A 17,039-nucleotide genomic window follows, 5' to 3' on the forward strand; every position below is an offset into this window, starting at 1 on the left:
AACCAAGTCTGTGTTATTCGCTCCATTCGAGGCTTGGTGCCTTTATGGTGCTCACTGCTGCTCTCACCCCTTGGTCGAGTGGCAATAGCCAAGAAGCTCATATTTTCAAAGCTACTATATTTCTTTGCTGTGTTACCAATAGTACTTCCGAGATCCTTCTTTACTACACTTCATAGCCTAATGCTTGAGTTACAATGGGGGAAAGACTGACGCTGAATTGCCTGGTCTACGACAAAACAACTGCAGGTCCAAGGAGGGCTAGGCATGACTAACTTCGAATTATACTATGCTGCAGCACAATTGCACTGGCCCCTTCAGTGGCTGGCGGAGCCCACAAATGCAGAAGAATCCTCCCTAACCAATAGACTGGGCCTGATCCACATATACAGGTGGTTGATGAACCGGACATGCCCCCCATTACAGGGAACTATCCTGATGGATCCAGCCTGCATTTGTTGATGCAGATTCATACAAGGTAAGTCCCACACTCTGCCCTATTTCCCACTAATTCCCATAATCCTCATACGAAGTGGCCGCACTCTGACAATACACCACGACATGACCCCATGGACAATGGCAAACCTAACAACGGTGGGAGACTTCTTTAACAATGGCTACCTATTAACCTTTTATGAACTGAAAGACACTCACGACATAGGTCCGGGGCAGTTCTTAACGTACTGTGCAATACGTCAGTTAATATGTAATATGGTGGAATGGTGACGCAGAACCATTAGAGTCGGATGCTCTTCTTTCCATGAATAGGCCCCAAGAAAATGGTATCCATGATATACGAGGTCCTAAATACTAATGCACCACTGGAATGGATGGTGCACTCACCCGTGGGAATAGAGTACTCCCCGGCCCACTGTCCCAGGCATCCTAGACAAGGGCCCTTTGACATGTTAAAGAGATATTCAGTAACCCTTGGTAATGCTTCAACCAATTCAACTATCTTCATCAGACCTACTTATCATCATACAACATTAAACGCATGTTTCCAACAACAGCTCCGGAGTACCCTCCCTGCGGACTGCCAGGAGTGAATTTTTATCACATGGTGTGGGACTGTCCTCCATTGCTGTGCACCTGGCACCAACTAACTGCACTAATGGCGGACCTGGCAGGCCATAACATAGCTGCCAACCCTGAATCTTGGCACCTAGCCTTAAAGCCAAAGGAAATAAACACCTCATAGAATTATTGATCTGGCATGTACATTGTTCAAACGCCTTATGGCGATGCAATGGAAGGCACCCACTGCCACAGACATAAATAAATGGTTACAAGCCCTGCTACAGTGGGCCCGAGTGTAGGCAAAAGTGCTATGCACCATGAGTGATAAAGGCCTGACCTGCGGAGGCTGCAAGACATGGAATGCATTTGTCATTAATGTAGAAGCCAAAAAACGACACCCACCACCTTGAAAGGAACAGGGATTACCAATCCACTTAGACTGCACTGATACACATTGCGCAGCCCATGTCATCGCAATGACAGCTACGCCTTCTATACTTGTGTACATTCAGCACGGCTTCCCTGGGGGTGATCACTCTAATAGGTCGTAACAAAACACCACTGCACACTAAACCTATGTTCCATTTCCTTCTCCTACATAACATCAATTCAACCACACCCCTTCACTTGAACACAATGCATAGCCCACCTGCCACTCTATCCTTTCTCCCCCATTGGACATGATTGTATGCGCTTTGTGTTTTATGACTGGCTCTATGATGTTGACCTGTTACATGCAAATGTAAGAAAATGACTACCTGCTATTTCAAAATTGCCTTGGAAATGCTCCTTTCTTCTCCCCCTTTTCCTTATCTTCCACTTCTCTGACCCCTCCACCCTTTAGAGCTCTGCAACTGTTGAGGCATTTGTATTGCAATAAATAAAAAACAGATTTTAAAGAAAAAAGTTGTGTATTGCTGTGCATGGAAAATGTCAGGGTGCTCTGTCAAGCGTGGGCGAGAAAAAGAGGGGGGTAAAAAAAGTGTGTTCTAGCATGATTGTACTCTGCTGGGATTTCATGATGCATGTTTGAGAGAAAGCTGTTTTCTCATGATGTTCTCATAAAAGTTACGGAAGTTGCTTGAGTCACACTATCTTTCTCATCCATATGAGAATAAAGTCTGACATTCTTAGAAAACATGAACTTCCAACAGGAGTAGTCTGTCAGTTGATTCCCTTGTGTTCAACTGCAGCCTCCAGAGTGTTCTAAAGAATAACTGGAGCACTAACAGTGTTACTTGTGGCAAAAGTGTGGCACCTGATGCCATCTTGATTGAATCATACTGAAAAAACTTCAAACATGTAATTTATTGTTCATTTTGTGATTGAAATTATGGTTAGCACTGTAGAAAGAAAAATTAAGACATGTTTGAAGTGAGTTCTCAAATATCTTCCTTTTCTATTTTATTAAAACCTTCTGGCGTGAAGACTGAAACATGCACTTTCAACACCACTAGCAGACTGCCAGTTAATTCCCTGTTGACTAGAGACTTTACTGCAGTGGTCTAATGAGCAACTATTGTGCTAACATTATGAATTTATGGCAAAAGTGTGACACATCTGAACGCTATCTCGATGCAAAGGAGGTCAAACTCATGGCCTTGCGCCTTCGCCATGCACTGCTAATGACCTCACATATTACATCACTCATGACATTTTCTACTAAATCATTGATAATATCACTGCAACATTTGCAGTAAAATTACTGATGAGAAAGCTGTGTATGGTGGGGGGCGAGCTGCAGCTACCGTAGGGCACGAGTTATAGTTACTTGAAATAACTCTACCTATAACAGCTGAATTTCTTTGGTTTTGTGTGTGTAAAATCTAGACATAACTATAACGTCCCTCTAATCTTTGTTTTTTTAGTGGCCATGTTTCCATAGACAAAGCGTTTTTTGACTTACCCATATCTTTGGCACCGATGAATCTTCAAACAAATTTCTAAAAAAAAAGTGCCCTGGTGATTCTTGTTGCACACAGAAAGTTTTGTGGTAATCTGTCAAGCGGGGGCCAAAAAAGAAGGGGGGATAAAAAATTGCATTTCCTATTTTAATTCCCATCGGACCTTTGAACAAGCCTATAGCTCGAACTACTGGACAGAATTACACCAAATTTGTCAGCAAGCTAGCATTTGGTATGCAGATTACACTTTTGCTTATTTGGTGTAAATCGGTGCAGTTGTTTAGGAGATATTAATGGGAAAACAAATGTGTATATCTCTGGCCACAACGGCATCTTGAAGATTAAGAGCTTGATTAAGAGCAAATGCACAACTGTGATTGACTGCCAACACTTCAAACCAGGAAGTGTTGGCAGCCTTCTTGGCACTCGGCCCAGAATAAATATTTATAAAAGGAAAAGGGTCCAGGGAAGAGTCACCCTGACCCTTTAGCTCTGGTGCTGGTGTCTCAGAGGGATCCTCCCCCTCTACCCCCAGAGGTAAAAAGCATTTTTTATAACTTTTGATGCGATTCATGACGGATACACAGATCCAGCAAAAAAAATAAAATTAAGTGCAGGCTCCCATACTTCTTTATTCTGAAGCCACAGGTGGGCCAATTTCCGGGGGCATTGCTAATTTCATGAGGGTGGCTGCCCGGTACCCCGCAGCCCCAGGAACCACTACCACCCTGTGGCTTTACAGAAATATTATGCGTGGGGCTGCATGGCCTCCCCCGCAGCCCCAGGAACCACCACCACCTCCCTGGGTCTATAATAAACAGAACGAAGAGGGTTCGTTTTGGACCCCCAAGTCCCGGGGACCATCACCTCCCTGGGGCTGTGTAGAAATGGAGGGAGGCTGCTCTGCCCCCCTCGAGGAGCCACCCCCAGGCAAGCTCCTGCTGTATTCCAGGGCCAGCCCACCCCCGGGACATAGCTGTTTGCTTTTGTTTGATGGGAGCTGACAGCTTCCACCAAGCAAAATCAAACAAAGTCTGTTTTCTGACACGAGAGCTGTCAGACAACTCCCACTGCTAGAAAGTGGATTTTTCATATGTCTTCCCTGCATGCAAATATGCAATATAATAGGGAATTCCGATGAAAATATAGCTCCCACAAGCAGGGAGCTGCTATTAAAAATAGCTTCCTGATTGTGGGAGCAATGCCGGCTCCCGCAGGATGTAGGGGCCTTGAGGCTTCGCCCACTGACCTGTCACTCTCTCCTCTCTCTCCTTTCCCATATTTCCCATAAAGGAATGGAAGAGAGAGAGAGGGAGATTGTCATTGCAATGGTCTCTCAATGCAATGACTTCAAATAATAAGACTAGCAAGATGTTTGGTACAAATGTTATAGTTACACTTTGATGCAGAGCAGAACAAAGTCACTGCTGGCCTAATCGTCAAGTTCTTGTACTGTCACTCAGTAGGTTGAAGGTTCAAATCTGGGTATTGCTTGGCAGTTTGTTTGTGTATTAACTAGTGTTTTGACTGTTAAACCTTTCTAGTAATGGAACATTTCTATTTCTTTCCTCTCACATGTTTGGTTTGCATATCATAGGTTATGTCCGGAAGCAATCCATCAAGAAGTCACCTGTTGCTTAATGGTGAAGGTCTCACACTGCCAGTTGAGGGTTCTACTCCAGGTGTGTCTGTGATCACTTCCCTCCTTTAATTTCTTTTAAACTTCAAAGTTTAAAGTTCATACTGAAAGGTGATCTCATTCTTTTTAATTTCAATTTGTCCAGAAATATCTCATTCTAAGTATATCATCATTCAAAGCCTAAAAACTCTCTATCGCTCTCCTTCTCATTCTCCCATTCACACACCCGCTCAGACCCTTATGCACCCACTCACAGACCCACTCACACACACCCACTCACAGTCCCACTCAGACCCTTGTGCACCCACTCACAGCCACACTCAGACCCTCACACACTCACTCACAGACCTACTCCGACACTCATGCACTCACTCACTGACCCACTCAGACTCTTACACACTTACTCATAAACCCACTGAAACCCTCATGCACCCACTCACAGACCTGTGCAGACACTGACACACCCACTAAGACACTGATGCACACACTCTCACACCCAAACAGAGACTCTCACAGCCACTCTCATCCCCAGATACACCCCTCTCACACCTATTCTCACACCCAGAGAGACAGACTGCGGCCAACTTCTGCCACACACAGCTAAAAGGCCATGCACAGTGTAGGGTTGGGTGGTTAGGATAGTTGGCCACAGGGTCTGGCTGCAGGTGTAGGGTTGGGTGCTTATAGGGGTTTGGGTCCCTTTGGCCAACCGCTGCCATGCGTGGCGGCGGTTGGATTAGCATAGAGTAAAAAAACATAGAAATTCACTGAAAAAAAACAAAGGTTACAGGGACGTTATAGTTAGGCTCACATGCTAAATGTACAAAACCATAGAAATTCACCTGTTATCGTTAGAGTTATCCCAAGTAACTATAACTCGTGCTTTAACGTAACTGTAACCCACGCCATCACCATGCACTGCTAATTACCCCACAAATTACAGCACTCATGACATCTTTGATGACATCACTGATAATATCAATGTAATATTTGAAACCAAACAAATTACGAAAAAAAATTGCATGGCAGAGGCATGAGTTATAGTTACCTAGGGCACGAGGTATAGTTACTTGAAATAATAGTTACTTGAGATAACTCTAACTATAACTATAACAGCCAAATATTATGGTTTGTGTTTAAAATGTGAGCTTAACTATAACGTTCCTGAAACCTTTGGCTTTTTTCTGTGAATACTTATATATGTAGGTGGTTAGGCTATTATGGGTTGAATGCTGTTTTGCCCCAATGTCTAATATATGTATGTATATATTAAACATTGGGGCAAAAATATTAGACATTGGGGCAAAACAGAATTCAACCGATAATAGCCTTTCCATGTTTAATGTCAAATACGTGTCTGAAATATGTATAATCCTACTTTACGTGAACTCAATCCAGCACATATAGGACTTGAATAAATTCCTCCATTTTTGTCTAGGGGTAGTTTATTTTATGGGGTATTTTATGACAACCTAGGTACTACATAAATCAGTATTCTTTAAGCCTAACACAATTCAGGTCATCTAATAACCTGACTTGTTACCCCACCTATGTCCACTGCATAATTCATTCCACAAAGTATTCCGTAAATGATACCCCCCCCATCCTTGCACAAAATGTTACTTGGACTTAAAAAAATAACCTTAAACTGACTACATGTGTGGTGTAAGGTATAGTCGAAAATCTCCTTCTTGACTTTCTCAAGGGTACTTCAGTCCTGTGGCTCCATCTCCTGCAGGAACCCATGCTCAGCCAATTTGATTTCTATTACTGTCCTCCCTAATTATGTGAGCCAGGAAGACAGATTATTTAATATTCTAGTACCAACACTATACTAACCAAAATCTGCCCTTGCAATATTGTTGAATGCCAGAGAAGTCTCTTAGACATCCCTCTGCAATGGAACACACCCCATGTCCAAGTACAATGGCTATCCACATCCATTTAAACAACATCCTCAACCTCAACACAGACAAGACAGATGTAGTCCTCTTTCGCAAAGGCACTCCTCTGGGACTTCTCCCAGTGGCCTGCCGAACTCGGACCTACACCCCTCAAGGCAAACCCAAAAAAGAACCTTTGAGTAGTAATCGACAACCAACTCAATATGATCAGCCAAATGAACTCACTTGCTGCATCTTGCTTCTGCACACTCAAGATGCTCAAGAATATCTTCAAATCCCTCCACACCAACACTTGCAGAACCATCACTCAAGCCCTCAAGCAAGCTGGACTTCGCAATGCACTATATGCTGGAATAAACACTCAATTGACCAGAAGGCTCCAGATCATGCAAAACGCAGTGGCTAGGCTCAGGGCCGGACTGTGATCCCAAAGCAGCCCTGGCAAATTTTGTCAGACCAGCCCCCATACGGTGCATAGTGAGCGAGCCTGACCACTACAGCGGGGCTTAGGGGGAGGGGATATTTGGGAAAATAGTAAAAAGGTGCATTCTACAACACATTTTTCATTATAATTTCAAGTGTGTTCATTTTTAGATAATAGTAAATGATGACCTTACAGAGCACCAGGAAACGGCAATCTTTATTGGGGTTCCTCAATGATTACCTCACCATCACCCTCTAACAATGCCTCTCTTCTCCCTAAAGCCCCTTTCTCACATGTATTTAATTTGTTTTATACTGCCTGTCTTACCAGCATAGGGCGTTGGAGCACTTTACATCTCACACACACACATACAGAGACAATGAATCATGCGTGTGTAAATCAGTGTATAGGAAATGTTGACAATGTGGAATACAAGGTGTAGGATTAACATGTCATCCATAATGGTAGGTATTTTTATGAGGCTGCTTGATTTGGGTAAGCATAAAATCATGATTCAGAACATATCACACTGGTTAGAGTTAACTTTACTAATAACAATTTATTTATGCCTTTTTTGCAAAATTAGTATAATCAAAGACTGGGGAAAACATTACTTTTTAGCCTGTACCATGCAGTTTGCATGCAGCTCTTTTATGGGAGTTCCTAGCTCACTGTGCTAGGTTATGATTGTAACTTGATATGCACATAAAATACTGTTCGGTGATCTGCATAGCATACGTTCTTTGAAGCACCCATATTAACCCTATGTGCTACCTTGGATGAGCCAAAACTGCCACTAGGCAAAACCCCGATCTCTCTCCAGCAGGTATATTAATCACCAGAGTTATCTTGGGACTTTTATTGTTGCCTGAAAACTCTTGGATGTACACAGCACTCTGCAGTGCTTTTAAAACTACTCTACTGCTACAAAGCCAGCCCCCAGAAACAAAGATGGCACTCCACCCTTCCAGTCTTCCAGGTACAGCCAGTATGGCCTTGGCCAGGCTCATCCTCAACCTCACACCTTACACTCACATCACTCCGCCCCTTAAAGAGCTACAATGGCTCCCAGGGCACAAAGAATTATTCTTCAAACTCTTCATTCAAGAATACAAAGCCTTGCAGAACATTGGCCCCACATATCTGAACAACACCATAAACTTTCAAAACCAACCAGATAGCTCCTCTCACCCGGACTCCTACTCACACACACCTCTTCATACACAGAGCGAAATACAGTGGGTGTGCCTTCTCCTACCTCACTCCTAAAGCCTGGAACAACCTGCCCCTGAACATGAGAGTCACCGCCCTAGTTCTTGAATACTGCAAGAAACTAAGGACTTGGTTCTTCACCTACTCCTGATTTCTTACGTGACCCAAACAGCTCCTGGTATAGCACCAAAATACCCTCCTGGATGAGGCATGCTATATTCAAATACACATAACATAACAGATTGTTTTTTTTTGCAGTGTGAAGTATTAGTTGACCTTGTGTTGAACACTAAGGTGATGCAGGCTGCAAAGTAAGTGATGTGACATAACTTTTATCTGACAAAGTTTTGTTATGTTAATTTTTATAGCGCATTAATCACCCAAAAGGGTATCCAGGTGGTTTGGAATGTGCGTTGTCCCCAAGGTGCTTATATAAACAGCCAAATGTTCAGCATCTTGTTTAACTCAGGAAGTGAGGAGGATGCTCTGGTGTGGTGAGGGAGGTTGTTTGGATGTGATGTAGGGTAAAAAGTAACCTCCAGTTTTGCTTTTGCAGATGTGGGGAGTGTGTTTGAGTGAGGGTGAGGCAGAGCATAGGTGTCTTCTGGGTTGGTGAAAGCGTGTGGCTGTTCAGGTTTTCTGGTTTTATGTTATGTGGGGCTTTGTATGAGTTGGTGAGGTTTGAATTGGCTGCGCTTGTGAATGGGGAGCCAGGGAAGCTTTCTGAGATGCTGTGTGATGTGGGTTCCGGTTGGGAAGTCGAGTAGGAGTCTTGCAGCAGTTTTCTGGATGGTCTGGAGTCTGTGTAGGAGCTGCTTGGCGATTGTAACATAGTGTTGCAGTAATCCAGCCTGTTGGTGATAAGTGCTTGTGTGATGGTCAGTCTGGTGTTCTGGTTCAATCATTTGAAGATCTTTCACAGCATGCATTGGTTGTGGAATCAGGAAATGCACACTGCATTCACTTGAGCCATTATGTTGAACTTGGTGTCTAGGATTTCTTGTGTATTCTGTGGGCATGGATGGTGGTCCAACCTCTGAGGGCCACCAGATGGAGTCCCAAGGGGTTGTCTTGTTGCCAATGAACAGTAGTTGAGCTTCAGGCAATTGGTTTGCATCCAGTCTTCTACCATAGTTATGCAGCTGGTGAGGCTAGTTCTGTGGTGATTGTCTTGTCCGTCAGGTTGAGGATGAGTTGAGTGTCATCGGCATAGGAGATGGCAGTGATGTCTTGTGATAGTTTGATGTTGGCCAGCGGTGTCATGTATCTGTCGAAAAGGGTTGTGCTGAGGAGCGATCCTTGTGGGGCTCTGCATATCAGTTTCTTGGTCGCTAATGTGAAGGGTGGCAGCCTGACCCTTTGGGTTCTTCCCATGAGGAAAGAACAGATCCATTTGAGAGCGGATCATTGTATGCCGATCTTGTGGAGTCTTCTGAAGAGAATGTTCTGGAAGACAGTGTTGAAGGCCGCAAAGAGGTCGAGCAGGATGAGAGCCGCTGTTTCTCCTCAATCCAGGATGATTCAAATGTAGTTAGTGGCCGCCATGAGTGCTTTCAATGCTGTGGCTCTTTCTGAATCCTGATTGAGTGTTGTCTGGAAGATGGTGTTCATCAAGGTGGGTTATGAGTTCAAGAATGATCATGTTGACTTATATGCTAACATTTAGTAAGATTTCCATGGATCTGTCAGATTTTGCAGTGAAGCTGCAGGATTTTTTAATGGCAAATAAATCTACGCAATGCTTTGCATCGCTTTTCACAATGCAAGTATCACACAGAATGTTGGTAAAAAACACCTGTAGACTTAAGCCTGAGTCGTTATTACAGTGAATTTAAGGTCTGACAATGAGACCTAGCCATCCCAATTCTCTGGATAGTGCCAGCAGCTTTAGATTTGCTCTGGGTGATGGTTTCCTCGATACTTAAGTGATGAGTAATAGATAAATTCTCTAAAACAGATGCATAATTCTCTAATTGGGCACAGAGGATCTCTTGAATAGAGGCAGGCAAAATGTCCAGGTGATAAGAGAAATCTAGGAGTTTCACAGATTTTTGTTTCTGGTCATAGGGGGGAATTGGGGCTGATCCACTGTTCCCTGGGCTGAAAAAAAAACAAAAAGTATAGTTGCTTTTAGAAACACTGTGAGGGACCGGGCACTGTTTTTACCTTCATGCTGCATGAAGATAAATACATTGCCCACTTCTCTATCCGTACACTTCAAATCATCTTTCCCAGCAGAGTAATGTCTCTTGCAAATAAAATGTTAGTTTCTGTTAATCAGAAGGGTGATGCTCCATAGAATAATAAATGGATGATGACCCTAACAAGGGCCGTCCTGTTGACACCAAGGGCTACATTACGTATATGGTGCACTTTGTATTTGTTCAAAAGGTGCGCTGAGTGCAAACAGGGATAATGCACACATTAGAATGAATGCACTGGCTCCTGGGCGGCCACAAACTTGTGCACATTCAAGTGAAATATTGAGTGGCTGATTTAAAGATGATCCATGTTTCACAGTGCAGACGGCATGCCACCTGCACTCTGAAGACAGGAGAGAAATACCCTTGCAGGAGGGTGCAGCAAGTGATTGCACCCACTGCAAAATGATGTCTGGGATGTCCACAGTACCCCCTTTACCCGCTCTACAGGGCTGCCTCCAGGAAGCACACTGAAAGTGCACCACCTTTTTGTGGCTCACTTTCAGTGTGCCTCCTAATGGCATGTGTTGCTCTTCATCTGCATTCATAATAAGGCACGGGTGCAGAGGCAAAGTGAGTCCCTCATTTGTATTGGGCCATGTCCCCATGCAAATGAGGGAATGCCCTCTCATGATAGCCCTGGTGTTGCATGTGCACGCTATCAGGATTACAGAATGCAACACATCAGCGCCTGCGGCCCCCTTCTGTAATAAGATTCTGCCCTGGGGGCACACAAAGTAGATGGACATGCATGTTGTGTCACCAGGGAACAATGTATAATATGCTCCTTATGGTTTAAGCCATTGTTAAACAGAGTGATTAATCCATAGCTGTCCTGTGTACACTCATTCTGTGTTGAGAAGCACTAAATACCACAGCCAAAGCAATAATTAGCAAATCTACTAGATTCAGATGTCGCTGCAGCCAGTATTCATTGCTTTGCTCATGAGGGTGGGTATGGAAACAGCATGTCTACGTCACAGCAAACCAAAAAGCCATTCTATACATGCTGGACGTAAGTGTGCAGTTCAGGCTGGTGATCCTGCTACTTTTTTGCAACAACTGTCCTGACTCTGCCTATGGTTCAACAATAGCCAGAAAAGGGTATATTTCCACATGAATACAGCACATATGACTCACATCCACAGAAATTCCACTGCCCAGCTTAACAAACTCCTTCTCTGGATTGCAGCCATACCGAGAGGAGACATACCTGTTTCCAGGGCATTCATCATCCTGCTCCCCCTCATCACAACTACCTAGCCTGCTGTGGCTCGAAGGCCATAGAGAATGTGTCATGCAGAAGAGTCATACACCCTCACAGTCAAGGTTGTGGAAGCCCAATAGTCCAACATCCAGGGAATAATGTTTGGCGTCAAGGGCGGCAAGTTTTCATGTTCATTTTGTCCTGAAAGGCAGCTCTAGTTACAAATGTGCTATTATGTTTGCAAAATATATCAAACTTAGGCTATTTACAATGCTTCCTGCATGCTCTGCAAATACACACACATATATATATATATATATATATATATATATATATATATATATATATATATATATATATATATGGGTGTAGTTTTCCTGGGGGCTGATCGCAGCCCCCAGGGAAACCAGACACACGTTGACAAAAGTGATGGATTTAGGTCTGATTCCAATGTGGCAGGTGCTGCCTAGGGGAATAGCGATAGGATCTGGGTTTATCTCAATACCAAGGCAATTCATTGAAAATGCATAACATTTGCATTTGCATTTTGCACATGCATATTACCACTAGGTAATACCAGGTGGTAACCAGGTGCAACCTATATAAAGAGGCCCAGAATGCCTCAGACTCTTTTCCACAATGGCTGCACTCTACGTCATGGCGAGGAGAATGAGGATCTTGGCAGGTTTGAGGAGAGGGAGGTGGAGACAGGAGCACATTTTCAAAGTGCGCATTACCCTTTTTGACCAGACTGAGGAGGAGATACATGATAAGTACAGCTTAAACTCAGCCATGATACTTGACATGATAGCTGAGCTACAACCCATACTGCAGCGCACAACACATAGGACTCATAGCATACCCACCCATGTGCAGGTATTATGCTCCCTCCACCTACTTGCCTCAGGGAGCTATCAAGGGGTCATAGCAGCAGCTGGAGGAGTATCACAGAGTGCCCTCTCTAGATTTTTCAACGCATTTATCAACGCCATGCTGAGTAGGATACACCAGTACATCAGATTCCCCCACGTCCCACAGGAAATACAGCAGACAAAAATAGATTTCTACCTGATAGCACAGTTCCCCCACGTCCTAGGTGCCATGGATGGACACATGTTGCAATCTGTCGACCATCGGCCACAGAGTATGTGTACCGCAACCGTAAATACTAACATTCAATGAATATACAGGTGATATGCAATGCCTCCTACATCATAACTGATCTCGTGGCCAGCTACCCAGGGAGCACACATGATTCATACATCTTTCATCACAGCGGCATTCACACAAGACTGCTAGCTGGGGAGTTTGGTGAAGGATATCTACCAGGTATTGTCCCTCTGTACACTGGCGCATTGATGGCGTTGTGACGTCAGATGGCTCACTTACTCATTATACCCTATGTTCCTTCCAGGAGACAGTGCCTACGCAGTGCGCACCTACATGATGATGCCCTACCTCAATCCTACAACACCAGCAGGACGGAGATACAGATCAGCACACAGGACAACCCGCAATGTGGTGGAGCGCACCTTCGGGCTGCTGAAGAGTCGCTTCCGGTGCATCCACAAAAGTGGAGGGGCACTACCGTACAGCCCGGAGATGACCTGTAGAATAGTGGCCACATGTGCAATCCTGCACAATATAGCTACCTCCAGGGGCATACCTGTGGAAATATCAGATTCAGACTCTGATGAGGATGATGATCCTATACCCCCCCTACAGCCAGCAGACAGGACCAGTCCAGCAGAGGGCAGGCAAAGGCATGCAGACATCATGGACAACCATTTCAGATGTAAGTAATAACAATACAACTTCACTGACATGTGTACTGGTAGTTAGAACATTTATCACCTTAATGTCAGTTAACATAAGTTTCACTAGCAGAAAAAATAAAATGGGTCTTAGAATAAGCAGATAACAGTGTCTCACTATTGATTCATAGTTTACTGTTTCATAAAAGAAGCAAACAGTCCCCTGTGGCCATTACAGTCACTTTCTACGGCCACGCAAGCCACTCGAGTGCGCAGTGGCCTCACTGGCACCTCTGTTATCGGCCTCAGTGGCAGTGCTGTGCCTGGCACTGCGATGCCTAGGATCAGTGGTGGGCACTGCTACGCGGCTGAGGCTAGATGAGTCCTCAGTCTCCCCTAGTCCAAGTTCACTGGGTGTAGCAGAGCGGTTATCCAGCATATTATCCAGCACATTAGTGATCTGGACCAGTCCCTGTGCCACATCCCTACTGCTGTGCGCTGCCTCCACCTGTGCGGCCACAGCACGCCGCGATATGAGGACTGTTGAAGTAGTGAGGCGATTGACAGAGCAACAAAATCCACCAAACATGCCCATAAAACGCCTCTCCTGCCTGCGGTTGCTAACTCTGTCGTGCCTTAGCTCTGTGCAGAGTTCCCTCACTACAATTGTCCGCTCCCTGGTGTTCTCAGAAGCTGTGATCTGTCCCTCATGCAGTTTTGAGATGTTGGAATTAAGGCACTCCAACTGCCGATGCAGCCCCCCCATGTTGGCATTGTATGCCTGCATCTGCCTTTGCATTGCTGATATTTTCCTGTTTTGCAGGCACTGCTGTTTCAGCATAGCGGATTCCAGGCCACCGAAGACTAATGGGCCCTCTCCTGCTTCCATGTGCTGTGCGCCTGCATACTGAGGCCTCCTGTGGGGTGTTGAGTTACGCTGGGGCTGGGACTCCTGTGTGGCCGTCATACCGCATGTCGTCTGAGTCCTGGCTCAATTCGGGTAGCGGTACAGCCCTAGCCCTGCGCACTGTTCAGTGACTCACTGGTGTTTGAATCTGATGTAGGGTGGGTTTCAACATCCCCCACAATGGCACTTGCAGATGCTGCTGGGCCTGGGCCACCTGCAACGGCAATGTGCAGCATGTCTGTTATGTATGTATCACCAAAGGTTCAACAATGGTAATAAATGTACAGTTCCATCATATCACTATGTAGTGGGTGTTGTGTTCTTCTGGGTGTCACTCTGCCTAATTACATTCTATGTGCTACTTTCAGCTCTGGGTTGTGGACTACCACTCCCATAAGGCATTGTTGTGCTGCTTCTAAGATGTGGAATGGACTACTTCTCACAATGCTTTGCACTACTTGCTAATTCCTAAGGGGCATTTGTACATACACATATGGGGTTACATTTCAATAATGCACTTACCTTTACTGGTGCTTGGTGTGCCGGATGTGTCTATGTCAGTGACCCCACTGACAGCTTCTGGGAGGAGTGTCGACTCCACCAGGTCTTCCATTGGGGTGGAGGGTGTCTCGGTGGATGGTCCGCCTCCTGTGCTCCTTGCCTCCTGTAGTCTTCTTGCCACCCTCTCCTTGGCACGGGAACGCAGGTCGTACCACCTCTTTTTGATCTCCTTCACTGAGCGCTGCGCAACTCCCACAGCGCAGATTTTTGTTTGAATGTCAGCCCAGAGTTTGCGCTTCTCACTCTCAGGGACCTGGAGTGAGCTCTTCCCAAACAGACGGTCATGGCTCCCCACCACCTCCTCAGTGAGCAGCTCCAGTTCCTGCTCACTGAACTTGAGTTTTATTTTCCTCTCTCCCTTCTTCTTTCCATGTGCAGAGGTGTCCATGGTGATGTGCAGTCCTGCCTTGTTCACAGACTTGCTCCCTGTGGCTGGGCTGTGTCTCTCTCACTGCTCCTTTGGGAATGGCACCTTCAAACTGCCTGGGATGACTCACTTCCTGCTTGTGATGTCATCAGGCTCTGCCAGGTGTGCGTTCTCACAATTTGCGATTTTCAATTACCGAATCGCCAATTTTTTGCGATTCAGTATTTGGGCCTCGCAAACCACAAATAGCAATTTTTAAGAAATCGCTAATTCCGAATCGCAAATATGTTACATAGCATATTGCAACTCAGAAATAGGGATTTCTTCAAAATCGCTATTTGCGATTCGCAGAGGGCTTTCTTCATACATCTGGCCCTAAGTTACATCCTTTTAAGAATGGCGCACCGATGAGCAGTTATATTGTACTTTGAAGCTTCTCTCCAAGGTGTGCAATAAATTTCTATGTATTTTTCTTGTTTCTATTTTTTAACAATGTTTTCTTCAATAACACAAGGGGTTTTCTTTAAGGGGTGGATAAGGGGGGCCCTGTATCTGATCTCTAATTCGATTACCAGTTCTTTTTTGTATTCTCAATTTAAAGAAAGGGGATATTAAATGCTGAGCTGTGGATTTGTATGTGGGAAAACTGATACCACCCCTTGTCACATGTTCATTTTTCTCTCATAGCCTCCTATGAAATGAGTTGTTCTTTTATGACCCAATACCCCACTTTTCCTAATCCTATTTTCTTTTCAGTGAAAAAGCTCCTTTGTTGTAATTTCCTTTGAATGTCCTCTAGAGTTAAGTCTACATGGATACTGGCTAAAGAATGAAAGTGAATTAAGTGTACTTGCCTTTTCTAGCAAATAATTGCTAGTTGAAAACCTACAAAGTTTAGGATTGCAGCCTTGCTGTTTTTTTAGGTGGTGGGTGTGACCAAAATTCCACTCTTATTAGATGTAGAAAAATACAATGTATGATTAGGAGAATGATTATGCAATATATATGGCTTGATAATGATCCCTAAAGTCATAATGTCTGGTAATGCTAGTTCCCCCTTCTTCTCTAGGGAGCTGAAGCCATTTTATGCTAATTGGTGGGGTTTGTTCTTGCCAAAGGAAACTTTTACTAACCATTCCCGCTATTTATCAAAGAAGTTTTCATGAAGAACAGATGGTATAGTGGAAAAAGAGATACGGAAAGAGGAAGAATGCAAATTTTAATAAGCATGACTCTCCCTATGATTGATAAAGGCAGATTATTCCAGCTCTCTAACACATTTTAAATCTTGTTTGAAATTTACATTGAACAGTTGTTCCAGATTTTCAGAGACTCAGATGCCTAAGTATTTCTTTGAAGCTTTGCATAGTGTGTTGCCAGAAAGCAGGGACAATTTAGAGAGAGGTATGGAATAAATGTAAGCAAATGATACCCACTTTTAAATCTGCAGGTGCAAAAGCAATGCTAAATTGAGAGTGCTCTTGAAGGGGATGTTTAAGATTGTCTCAGATATTGACTCTGCACAATCACTCCTTGCGTAGTTACAAAGGGTGAGCAAGAGAGTTTAGAAGAGGAGGAGTGGGGGATATGAGTAGACTATGAAAGGGGGAATATTGTTGGCCTTGAGTTTAGGAGTATTTATGTGTTGTTTTTTGTGTACAAAGACAACTGTATACAACTATGGTCACCTCATAAAATAACATGATGGACTGAAAACACTTTCAGCAAACATAGATAGTTTAAATAATATGTGGAAGAGGAACTCTATTCTAAAACGGCTCTCCCAACAGAATCCTTTGATGCTCTTATCACATTAGACTCATATTTTGAAAATACAGTTAATAAACACAGCCATTGTGACCTCTGTTTTCACAGCTTTCTCCTCAGCATCTGCATCACATAGAAGGGCACCAATTTTAAAATCAAATAAATTTAGAGGAAC

The 17,039-nt window shown here is 44.2% G+C and overlaps 1 protein-coding gene across 1 annotated transcript in view; it reads left to right on the top strand.

Moving 5' to 3' along the window:
• LOC138301695 (putative nuclease HARBI1) overlaps positions 1-14,315 on the top strand; it is a 41,841-nt gene extending 27,526 nt beyond the window's left edge. Inside the window, exons 3-5 of the mRNA XM_069242211.1 lie at positions 4,519-4,603; positions 12,923-13,303; positions 14,086-14,315. Coding sequence (XP_069098312.1) covers positions 4,519-4,603; positions 12,923-13,303; positions 14,086-14,105 — 486 coding nt within the window. The 3' untranslated portion in view covers positions 14,106-14,315. The remainder of the gene's footprint in view (positions 1-4,518; positions 4,604-12,922; positions 13,304-14,085) is intronic.
• Positions 14,316-17,039: the final 2,724 nt, after the last annotated feature.

This window comes from Pleurodeles waltl, chromosome 6 (genome assembly GCF_031143425.1).
Source record: "Pleurodeles waltl isolate 20211129_DDA chromosome 6, aPleWal1.hap1.20221129, whole genome shotgun sequence".
NCBI classification, from domain to species: domain Eukaryota; kingdom Metazoa; phylum Chordata; class Amphibia; order Caudata; family Salamandridae; genus Pleurodeles; species Pleurodeles waltl.